At 37.4% G+C, this 13007-nt stretch overlaps 2 protein-coding genes across 2 annotated transcripts; one reads left to right on the top strand and one right to left on the bottom strand.

The window, feature by feature from the left end:
- The first annotated feature begins 1283 nt into the window (after positions 1 to 1283).
- LOC124299911 (carbonic anhydrase 2) lies at positions 1284 to 9629 on the top strand. The gene is made up of 6 exons (XM_046753348.1): positions 1284 to 1534; positions 6659 to 6703; positions 7014 to 7175; positions 8238 to 8485; positions 8548 to 8784; positions 9216 to 9629. The coding sequence occupies exons 1-6, from the start codon at positions 1498 to 1500 to the stop codon at positions 9459 to 9461; spliced, it is 975 nt and encodes a 324-aa protein (XP_046609304.1). The 5' UTR covers positions 1284 to 1497; the 3' UTR covers positions 9462 to 9629.
- Positions 9630 to 11769: 2140 nt separating this feature from the next.
- Positions 11770 to 12934, bottom strand: LOC124299912 (coiled-coil domain-containing protein 12). Its single transcript, XM_046753349.1, has 3 exons — positions 12776 to 12934; positions 12467 to 12605; positions 11770 to 12369 (listed from the first exon to the last, which is right to left on the bottom strand). The coding sequence occupies exons 1-3, from the start codon at positions 12904 to 12906 to the stop codon at positions 12151 to 12153; spliced, it is 489 nt and encodes a 162-aa protein (XP_046609305.1). The 5' UTR covers positions 12907 to 12934; the 3' UTR covers positions 11770 to 12150.
- Positions 12935 to 13007: the final 73 nt, after the last annotated feature.

Consider the following 13007-nt stretch of genomic DNA (forward strand, 5'->3'; position numbering starts at 1 on the left):
GTAATAAGAAAAACTAATGGCGTATCATAGATCCCAAAATACGGCTAAAAAACTTCAAATGCGTAGTGGATTACAAGTGACATGACAGTATGAAGTAGAAGTACGTTATGTGTAGAGATATTAAAAAAAATTTGCCATCTGTACCTAATTATTAATTATCTTCGGGCTACGAACAATTAATATTGTGCCAGCATCGAATTTCTTGTGTGAAAATCATACGACCTTTATGATGAATTTCCGCATATCATTCCTCAATTTATTTATCACACGAACTTTTGTTATAATTAAAGAAGTCAAATAATGTATATTTTTTACCTGACGTAACTTCTCAGAAAGATAATATTGTTTAAAAAAACGCAAGAAGTGCGAGCAGCGAACATTTTACTCTTTAAAATGTTTCTAATGTTTAACGAGCTCGAAATATATACGCGAAGTTGAGGTGGATCTATTCTTACCGCAAAAGTTCTACAGTAAACTGTCTCGTAAAAATAAAAATGACAAAACTAAATTTAGTACTCCGCAGTTGAAGGATTATTCATTAATAAGCTTTCACTGAAATATATGAATATACGATAAATTCAATACCTTCAAATAAAGAGCTCACTTTTCAAGAATTTTTCATATTTATCAATTTATTACCTCAGGTGCTATACATAAGTTTTCCGAAATAATTCTATCGTTCGTTCCTATTACAACCCTTGACTCGTGATCTTGGCTGGTAAACGGAACTATAAACATCGGCAGGCCCATTTAATAGGCATACCTGTAAACAATACGAGCATTCTTCATATCTGTTCAGACGTTAGTACGTCTTTGAACTCTATACAACGCAGACGTATAACAACATCGCGAGAACTGGCCAACTTGTCAGTGAACCGGACAGTTAGTCACTCGGCGTTGTTCCGATGGATCGTGTAGAGTGATTCAAGCGAAGTGTATTATCCCTGAGGAAGTCGGAGAATAAAATCGAAGTGACGAACCGCGAGAAAACGATCGACACTGAGTTTTCCCAGTAATGTGATATCCGATTGTGAGGTGAACAGTTAATATAAGCGTCGGTCTAGCTTCCGGTATCAGAATCGCTGGAAATTACTCGGGTAGAAGGAAAACCCGGAGAATCCTACCACTCGCTAATTCATAATCGCGAAGCTAAACTCCCCACCCGATCGGCCTCCTCTCATAATTCATCGAACCCAACGTCGAGCCTCGATCCCGCTCCTGGGTGTCTGACGACGAACGCATCCTGCCGCCGGGGACTTACGACGTTTTAAATATAACAGACGTGATGTTCCTCCGGCAAAAGGCTGCGGTCGTATTTAATATGGCTGTCCGCTACGAATGCGTTCAGTTCTCGTTCAACCACAACCGATCCCGTACCCCATGCATAAAACATTCTTCACTTGGCTACACGGACCGTGATCCTCATTCGCCTGCACCACGCACTAAACCTCCAAACAGCTATTGTTGGACAGTGTTGGACAGTGATCGCTCGCCGATATGAAGATCTTGGTGTTTTTGAATTTCTTCACGATTTGTAAGTGAACTTCAAGTCATTTTACTACCCTTGTTTTATTACCCGTTCTCTCTTTCGAGATTCTTTTAGGTATTCATCGTCTCGATGTTTTGACTTTCCATTGAATCGTCGGTAACAACGTCCGCCTGTGACGAGGGTAGCTTTTTTCAATTCAAATCCTGCTCGCATAAGCAAGTCTGTATCTGAGGAATTATTGACAGTACGTCCGATCCATAAATGTTTTTCGCTTTGTCTGCTTTATCGGTATTGAATGTTTAACCACGGACACCCTACGGTACCGTATATTTCATTTCAGACCGTAACAGTTCACGATGATTCAGTTTATCTGGTTTACAATCAGGTAATGGCATGTGAATTTTAATTATATTCGCTTGTTCATTCGGTCTTAACTTTTACAGCGGTGCCTTTGAACTTTATACGTAGTCTCCAGCTGTGCAGCATTTGACATTTGAATACTTAGACGACATCGTGAGCTGACAAAGCTAAATCGATATCTAAACTAAACAACGCACCGATTTTAATTGTTCTTACAAGTCCAGTTTCACAAAAACCGATCATTAACTACCGAAAATTATTAATTAATCGATTTTATCGGAAACTTCAATATTTTAACTTATCAAACCACGGTCTTGTTTTTATAATCACCGATTATTTATCACACGATAACGGATCTGATGACTTACCTCTAATTGAACGGAAACTGATCACGCTATTCAAACGTCAAGTTTTGCTGATTTAAATGGAAAAACGACAAGCCAATAAACTAGCTCGAACGAATCACTGCGGATACTGTATCCGATAGATTATACACTCGTGCATGTGATTTCTTCCTGATTTCAACCTGCGCATTGAATGCTGCATCGTTGTCTGTTTAGCTTGTTTGAGCAGAGATAAATGGAAAGAGAAACAAGCAGGTAAATCAAAAATTGGATAGCTAAGTATATTGCCGTTTCGAGGGCTCCCACTAGATTGTAAATAATATATACACATAAAGCTACGCTAATTATCAGCTTTCGGCAGGTAGAAAAAAATTGTTCTTTCAACAGCAATTTTCCTTTTTATGACACACTTAATTATAGTACATTTAAAATATATTTCAATGTCAACAATCAAGTTCATGACAAATTTTATGACTTGATTTAAATATTGCCAATAGGTCCTTGCTATTTTTTGTGTCAATCGCAACCAACGCTAATTGTTGTAATTCCTGCGTTGCAAACGAGTTCATCAGATAAATGGTCAAAGCAGTTGCAATAATGATGTAAAGGAAAAAATTTGTTCGGAGCTTATTAGCTACTCAGTCCGTTAAATGGATCAATTATCCATTTTAGCCAATTTCTATGAAAGCGTACGATTCGATAGATCACGGGCTATAATAATCTTACAGTATGCACAATTTCCGCAATCTGCAATGGAATCAAACTTAACCATAACTACTTAGGATGACATGCAACGATGTATATATTGTCGCTGAAAAGAATGGATGAAACGATCTTCGGGTTAAAAGAAACGTCGTAAAAGTTTCACTTTGTTCAATCAGCACCTCTTAAGAAAATGAAGTATACGCCTGTCGTAAAATACCCATCCACGGATGTATTTACCGATCAATTGTTCAGAAATTACTGACAATAATTACAGTGGATATGGTAATACACTTGTCTACAGGTATAATACACATTACTGACGTAAGACAATTCACCAGACGAGTATCAGTTTTTGTACGGTAAATAATTCTCGCAGTTTCAATTCGCAGTTAAAAAGGTGCGAAAAAATTTTGTCGACCGGCAGTCGGTTTTACATCACACGCGTGGAAATTTGAGAAAAGGCATAATATGTTACTTTAAAGCCCCGCCTCATCGTTTAAATCAAAATATGCCCAGTCAAAGTTCTTAAACGTCGAATTGGACGAATCCGTATAAATTATTCCAATGGGCTCGAGGAAAAATCGATTCTAGCTTGCGTACTGCAAGATCATCATACTTGTTGACGAAGAAATTGAACACGGGTAATTATTTTGCTGTATTCGTCATCCCGAATAGCTATATGCCTATAAGTATATAGATTACCTATTTGTCATCGTGATACACCGCGATGACGTGTGAAAATATAACGTAACACGTACGTATCGATTGTAAAGAGAAGTATAGAAAAAATCTCGTATCCGTGTAGCTGATTACAATCCTCACATTATACTTCAATTCTATTGTACCAACACACACGGAATACATGGGAAACCGGATGGGAAAATTTATCAATCAGAATAATCGTCGTTAATAAACATCACGATTATCGCTATTATCTATGTAGATTTTGAATTAAATAACAAAGTTGTTACTCACGCTACGAAGTGAGAGGTTTTTCGTAATCAACTGCCAGCGATGTTAAATGTACCAATTTCTTGATACATGTACCATTTTTTAGGGTTCTGTACCATGTACCGAGTAAAAAATGTTCTGGTACGCAAAAATACCAGCTTCTTTTTATCTTCAAGAATGGAATATCAGTAATTGTTATAATTACCAATTGTAACATCGATTGTCTTCATTATTAACTGTTCACAATAATAGTTGTTTCTGAACCCTCAAGTTATTTAATACGTATTCATTTTTGCATCGATTGCATTAGTCAGCCATATGTGTCAAGGAGATGATTTTGTCACAAGTTCGATCATGGTTTCCATCGGGTTGTCGATACCATTTTTTTTTTAATCTCTCTCTTTAGAAACTGCATCCCCATTTTTCAATAAAAAAACACTCAATAAATATTAATAATCATCGATATTAGTAATTTTATCATTTAAATTTTTAACAATAACCAACAAGGCTAATAACAACAATGATTATCATTATCAGTGTCACCGTTTTATCAAATATGGACAAAATGTTTAACCAATTACGATTAACACATACTACAGCGACCATGCTGTTGTTCGAGTAGGTATACCAGGTTTTTATTTGAAATACCAGCTCTTAGCGACACCTGTTCTGGGATCGTCCAGCCACTTTCCAACGTCGCTCTAATCAACGCAAAGCGGTATATCATCCAACTGACAATGTCTCAGGTCCTTGACTCGACTTAACACGATTTAATCCAACGGTTACCTAGGCGCATCCTCGACCGCAATATGCACTTCTCGTGCATATCTTTCCCGGTGCATCTCGGTCCTTGACGGTCCCCGGAAGTTGGCATTGCTAGTAGCCACGTATACCTATAGCTATAAGTTGCAATAGGGGCACCTGCATTACAGATGCGCTGTAGAACACTCTTATATCATGCATCGTCGTTTGTTCGTAGTAAATAAAAATACCGTGTCAGGAAATATTGTTAGTAGTTTTTTTTTTTTTTTTATTTTTCATCAAGTCACTGGAGATTATTGTCCGTTGTTTGCTCACTGATTCGATTTGTATACGTATACTAATTTCCCAGAGATAACTTTCGAGAGCTTTAAAATCAGCAAAGTTAAGAAACTACGCCGATTTAGTGGCGCAAGAAACATTTTTTATCAAATATTCTTCGAATATGGGTCAATAATTTTATCAATTCACGCGTTTTTAGGATTTCAATTTTTATCGGAGGCCCAAACGCACACCGATTACGCTTAAGAATATGCGCATATAGGTATAACCATTGCACTTTATCATCTTACAGTATTGTTGATATTCACGTCGCATCGGCAGATGTTACGAGTTAAAGGTACACAAATGATCCTCCTTCTTCCATTAGAACAGTAGTACATACAATGAAATGCATTCCGATGTTAGCCTTGCGAAACATTCTACAACACATAACGATCACGAGTATCATATGATGAATAAGAATTCTCGACCTCGTATGTAATATGTTATCGTTCTGAGGAGGGCCCATATCCGGGTCGAAACGTTAACTAAAATTACGTTTTCTTAATTGACCGATCACCAATAATATAACAGATCACGAGTATCACTTGAGTGAGCTATTCGTAGCAAGTATAATCTCGTAATATCGCCTTATGCGTATAAACAAGAGTAAAGTTTAGCGAATCTTGTTTTTATGCGGTAAATTGGAGAGAAAAAAACTCGCATTCCGGATTTATTCTGAAATCCGGTAGCTGTGAGCCGACCTCTCACCTCTCGCCTAGCTTTCAACGGTTAATTAGCACGACAATAGCGCATGAAAAACGGGCGAGCATCTTGGAAATTTTCTTGTTATTCACTCTGCGGGGAACTTTCACTTGAGGAATGTTCCGCGTTACGCCGAATGCACACCGCCCTTCTTTTAAATAAACAAATAAATTTTCCTGCTACAATGGGCGATACCTTATAGCTACAAATGATCCGAACTTTCCGGTGCTTGGCCTATTGCCGATCTAGAAAGAGTTACGTCTGCCTTCCTTATCACCTATTCTGTTCAATGTTGATACGAGCTTACGTATTTCCTGTATACCGTACAGCGTGCATGTATAAACCAACCTGTTACTTGCACGTAATTATATAACTTGAATTGCACCGGAACTTTCTGGACTATCACTTCATGATTACCTTCAGGCACCATTGTAAATAATGGTCTATTTTTAGCATTTTCAATCACCGATACATGACAGATAAATCGAATCAAAATATTACGGAAATGTAACAGATAGAGGGAGTTGTAGCGATACGATTGATTGGATAGATATAATGATTCAACGCTTTTCTCAGAGCGGCAACGCACGCAGGATATTCCTCGCTCGGACCTTTCATTTATGATATTAAAAGGTTGCAGTTCACTCACATGCTCCCAACGACGTCGTTTATCTGACTAGTCATGATCCAGTTTCATGCTTACATTGATGGAATTTATTAGCAGGTAGAAAATCGTATAAATAAATATATATATATATATATATATATATATATATATATATATATATATATATATATATTTTATCATCCAATTCTACCGACAAGGGTTCAAGGCATGTCAATTCTGGAGTAACTTCATCGTGGTAACTTTCATGTGCATGTATGTTGTACCTGTTATGACTCGTATGAACATCTAATTAGCGACTTTCGACTAGTCGTGTTCGCTTGTTATTTGTACTTGAAAATATACTTCGTTAATACATATGGCAAGTACATTCTAATCTTTTTTTAATATTTGTTCCAGATTCTACAATTCTGGGTCAGGAATTTTCGTACAACGGGCTTCTTGGTGAGTAAAATATTTTACAAGTGTGCTATTCAATTAGCTTTGACAAATTTATATCATTCTTGTTCGGAGTATTTGCATCAGATATAAAGGTCATTTCGTGAGAGCCGAGGACTCCAAAAAGCATTTAATAAATTATGCTTATCTTGTAGCTTGAATCCGTGTACTGACTTGGACCTTCTATAATTCGCATCCTTGAGGCCAACTCCTTTCCCATTTGCTCACTGATTTATTATCTGTGTACACGTTGTTGATTTATTTGTAACTAGACCCTTTTAAAACTGGTTCCCTTTGTCCCTTCTGACGATAACAGGTCCTGCGTACTGGGGCAACAAGTTTCAAACGTGCGTAGGAAAGCACCAATCTCCGATCAACATCGTGGAGCATTATGTCGAGAAGGTCACACTTCCACCATTGTGGTTTTCTGGTTTCAACATACCTAGGAAAGCCATGCTAACGAACAATGGCCATACAGGTCGGCATAATTATCCTTATGACATTTTCTAACTTAAGTTTCAACAAATTTCGGCAACGAAAACAAAATTTGAAGCCATTAAAAACACTGTAGTACGAACTGTAGAATTTTTTTATAAAGTCGATCCGTTCTAGTTCAGTTAAAAACCGCAATAATAACGTAAATCATCGTGATCCACGTCTCGTCCGCCTTCCTCATCGTACAGCTAATAACTTACATATATTCTAAAGTCGAGTGTACATTGCACGTTTGCACGTGATAACCGTGTCTCTTATCTCGAGCTATACTTCATAGGTATCGTTTAATCGGATCTGATTGCAACCGTAGATAGGATCAATTAGGTGTGAGCAATTATAATCGCTACAAATAGTCGTATGAGGCATTCAGATTAAAAACTATTTGCATGATTAACTCTGAAAAACTACTCCATGACCGCGTTGTATCGTACATGTTGTGCATTCATAAATATATGTTTGAAAAAATATGTTTCAACGTACGTGCGTGTTACGTAATTTGCTGTCCTCCGGGGTAACTTAAAGAGGATACAAGTATAACCATGTGCATATATTTACATAACTCGTCTTGTCAAACTAGACCTTGATGAGATACTATTACCAATTTATTACGCTTCGGTGTACGAAGACACCCGTTTTTAAGGATCGTACATCTATCGGGGGGCTGTATTTTACCAGTAGTATTCGTATAATAATATCACGTGCACGCAAAGCTAGATCACGGTTCAAATTGTAGTATATACGCATGTAACGCACGTTATTTTATTCTTTCAAAGTAACATAATCGACATGCTCATTGTCAGAAGGTCTTTGAGTAGGCATAATTATAAGTATGTATACGTAAAACACTAATACTGATGTTTCCTCTCAAACATTCTAAAAACTAATTTTCAAAACCGTATCGTTCGACCATTGAATTGATACTGAAAAGATTGGAGTCATTATAACCATAAAGGTCAAGTATAATTCTAGAAAATAATACGTCATTCGTTGAGGCTTCATCGATTGGGAAATAAATTGTAGAACGCAATTTTTTTCTTCTTTCAAGTACTCCTAAAGACAATTGGAACTGACGTTCCTCTCATAACCGGTGGACCTCTCAGAGACGACGTCTACGCGTTTGAACAGCTCCACTTTCACTGGGGAGAGAACGACAAAGAAGGTTCAGAAGATAGGATAAATAACAGATCATTCGCTATGGAACTTCATGCCGTATTTTACAAATTATCATACGGATCGTATAAAGCGGCAACCAATTTTCCAGACGGACTCACAGTATTGGCGTATTTCGTGACGGTAATGTCGATTATACATATAGCTTAAAAAATTCCAGCCACACACTCACGACAAATTCACAGGTTGACGAAACGTTTGATCCGACCTACAGCCCTTTGGTCGAAACGTTGCCACTCATCGAGGACATTGGTTCAGAAGCTGTGCTAAGGGATAATCTCATCCTCGAGTCTATCCTGAAGACGAATCAGCCTTCGATGCAGAATTATTTCACGTACAATGGTTCGTTGACGACACCACCTTGCTCCGAAGTGGTCACGTGGATAGATTTTAAAAAGCCGCACATACTTTCCCACGAACAGGTGAGTAGCAATATTTATATTATGTAAGGTAAACACCTCATTGAAACACCCAGAATTCATGAGAGGGAAAAAAATCGCGTCTTTTACCGCAAATGAAAGTCTAGTCTATATATGATGGTGTAATAACAGGTGTATCTAAGTGCTAAAGTGTGTAATTACCTTCTTTGTGCAAACCGTTATTACTACGGGGGAAAAAACGACCGTTCTTGTTGACCAATCTTCCCAGTCTCCTGCACGTGATCTGGAGTTAAATAAATCGTTGAAACTACCAGTTTTAACATTATTGTAAACAACTTACGGTTGAACGTAACGTAATTATCGAGGACAGTTGAAGATGCTCTGTACTTATTTTATACCGAGTCACATCAAGATTTTACATATACAATAAATATGTTATACATACGTATGTCTGCACGTATACCATCTTGCAGATTGAGGCTTTCCGTCGAATTCGTAGCGCAGAAGGGGAAAGAGTGACACATAACTTCCGGCCCGTACAACCTCTCGCCGACAGGATAGTCTTTGAGAATATTCCTGAGACGAGCCACGACTACAGCCACGGGATTCCTAACCATCGCAATCATCATCATCCGCAACAGTTTGCGGGACAACTTGCGAACAGAGCTTCCCTTCCGATTATAGTTATTATTTCATTAGCGACTGTTTTACGTCGATAACATCATTTATCATCGCGAAAAAAGAACTAAGGGTCGTGCCATATTTTTATTTCAACCACTCATATTCAGCTGGTTATATACACAGCAGATGATAAATGATAAGATCAGCAAGTATTTTTTCATAATCAACAGAAAATCACAACGCGAGGCTAATCTATTCATCGAGTTAGACCTGAAGGACGAAAAAATCGGCCGAACAATTGTTGGGCATGTCACTTCGACTCCAATCAATTCCCAATCGATGACGTGATAGTATCTAAAATATCTCAGAAATTAGTCGCACCATGTTTTTATTCGAGTTTTAACACTTTTCAATGACGTACTACAATATGGTGCGTTGCATAGTTTCAATATTAGATATAAATATAATTTATACTCGTTTCGCAATCGTATCATGATGTTTGAAGATGTATCTGAGGCTTGTTTTTATGCGGCGTTAAAACATGAATATCAGGACACCCGTGATAAAAATTGTGAGAAGTGTTTCCGCAGGACAGAAACTAGATTCTATTAATGGTTACAGTAGATCACAAAATTTTTAACAATCAATCAAGTCTCGCTACCATTGTTTAATAAGAAATTTTAATCATCTACGCGCATCGTCGTCACTCTACCATGTACGGCATAAATTTTCAACCGGCACCGCAAACTCATAAATTATGCTGTGATTGAGTATGGCATTGAATGATAGTGTATTCGTAAATTTATGCGTACTTTTGCGGGCGCAAGTACGAACACATTTGGCATTCGATATTTCGAGCCCACAGACTGTTGTTAGAAGTAAACGCTATGTAGAGGATTGATTTTTCATCGGGGAAATAAGTATAAAATCTCACTGGAAGCTAATTAAATATGTATAAAATACGTTGGCTACAATTGGGATTCTAATATGCGGGCGTGGCTGCGAATGAACGTCAGAAAGGAAGTATAATCGGCAGTTGATAGTTTTACATTTTGATATCGAATATCATCGTGCAAAAATGCGTGGAGGCCATGGGCTTTTATTTTTTTAAATTCAACTCAATATCATAGACTTAATAATAGTATCATGAACTACTAGTTCAATTAACTATATTTCTCTTGGAGTATTAAATTTTTATTCTGCCACGAGATTGCTTTTTCCAATGCTTTACTCAAAAGACGGAATTATTATTGTAAGTATTTACTAGTTGTATCAGCATTTCCGTCCATAAATAATATTGAAATATTCTGTGTAACTGAATTTTCGTTGCGCTAGTATGCGTGGTATTATTGAGTTTATTCCAAGAAGTAAAAGTGGTAGTTTTAGTTACTAACAGCGTCACTAACGCGTTATTTAAGTATCGAATATGTATGTGACTAACGTACAGATATAGAGCGTTTGCAAATATTTATTAGTCGTCTTATGCCATGTATACTGGAAACTTATTTGAATGGAAAATGTTGTGAATCCTGCTCACGTATATTTCTACACTATCCTAAATCATAGAGGCGTATCTTTAATATTAGATCTGTAAAAGTAGCCAGCTATTTTAAAAATCGATGCGCTCTATGCGAGGATTATCGTAATACGTTACTTATAAATTACTACAATTTGCCAAAAGGTTGCAACTTTACAAACTCACAACAAATAGTATGCGAGTATAGCCTATAAGTTAGAATCGATGCAACAGTTTGCAATCTCTAACAAAGTAAAACAATTTTAATAGGTTTTAAGAGTAAATTACTCATTTACCACGTCAGGTACAATTATATTCTTTTCAAAAAATTCTGCTCGATAATTGCTGTCGACTGTATCGTGACCCAGGCCGTGGGACGCAACTATTATATCAACGAGTCAATTATAAATTCAGGCAACCCGGAAAATGAAAAGCTCACCCCCGAGACAGCGAGGGTAGTGCTCTGAGGGGTGACTGAACCCCAAGGCACGGTACAATGAATGAACGCAATGTGCAACGGGCTGTTCTGAAAGACAGAACACAAAGATGCCTGCGTCACTCGAGTACTCGCATTCAAAGTGGGTTGCCTTGATCGATATGCCGGAAGAATAAGACTATGTACGTACACTACCGAAATGTGGTAAATGCGCGAAAAATCTGTCCCGTGCGCAGATGGCGCCACCGGAGATCGAAGCGATCAAATTCAAAATTGAAGCGCTCGGCGCGAGGAATCATTCCAAAATTATCACCCAGCGCGACAGGTCGCTAAGCGAGACTCGGAGCAGTAGATACACCCGGTAACAATAGTAATACTGACACTAATAACGGTTGGCAGATGAATAGAAAGGATTTTCGCAACTACAATGAACAAGATAATTTTCTGTTTCTTTATTCAGTAAATTTATTACATATATTTTCACACTATGTTTCATCAGTTCATATAATTCGTAGATAATTGATATTCATTATAGGTATATATAAACGAATGAACGTTCTGGAATGAAAACAAATTCTACAAAATTAAGATTTCTTCTCTCATTTAAAATTAGAATGTCTAAGCAGGATATCTCACTGATTTAAAAATGGCTATATACACGCAAATTGTAACGAAAATCTGTAATCCTACATAGTAGTTTACCAGGTGTCAAAGTACTTGAAAATGGTATATACATATGTAATTGCTTCGATACAATTTGCTGATTCCACGCAATCAAATACGAACTAAGTGTTACTCAATGCAATTGTCAATGACTTTCACTTATTCTATATTGCTATTCTTCTTCGTTGGGTTTAGCCTTTGCAATTAGTTTGGAAGAGTTGATCGGTGCCATATTGACTATGGACGCAAGATTTTCTTGGCCCTGCTTTAAACGCTCGCGTATCAATTCAGCTATAGCTTTCTGAGTCCGCCTCTCAAGCTTTTCAAGTTTTTTAGCAACATCCCTTTTCAAATCCCAGTCAGGTTTCCGCGGCGCCAAGCTGCTTATATCCTGCGTATTAAAAATCATATCAAGCAACATCAAAGCGGAATAACAATAAGAGTTCTCAATTTATGACATTAAATTCTCGTAAAATTATTTCACTCACAAGTTCCTCAATCACAACTTTTGAATTAGCAGCACTCAGTTGATCCTTCACTTCGCTCTCAACATCTCCGGGCTTAGCTTCGTCCAATACTTGTTCTCGCAAGCTATCATCCTGAGGTTTGTAACTGCGAAATTTTGGTCTAGAAATATAAAATGAGTGTAAGACAACTGATTTAGCAGAAAAATAAAACCTCATTTTCAACCTTCATTATTCTTGTATACATATTACTTTTTTTAGGTTAAGTTTCGAGAAAGTTAGAATCGAAAAAGTGATTCAATTCTATAGTACAGTGAAGAAAAAGATACCTACTTGGGTAGAGTTGAACCCTCTGATTTTCCCTGCTCTTTATTTTCGTCAGTAATTTTTCTCTTCAATGCTTGCAGACGCTCCTTTCTCTTGAGTGCCTCGTCTTCGAGCGAACCTACCTTGTCATCCGCCATTCTTGTGGTTGATAGACGTGAAGTTATTCATGGATGGTAAGCACGAAACGCGGCCTGCGTAACCATGGTAACCATGTCGCCTGATGCACTGCGACTAGTGT

This window comes from Neodiprion virginianus, chromosome 3, assembly GCF_021901495.1.
Source record: "Neodiprion virginianus isolate iyNeoVirg1 chromosome 3, iyNeoVirg1.1, whole genome shotgun sequence".
In the NCBI taxonomy this organism is placed as follows: domain Eukaryota; kingdom Metazoa; phylum Arthropoda; class Insecta; order Hymenoptera; family Diprionidae; genus Neodiprion; species Neodiprion virginianus.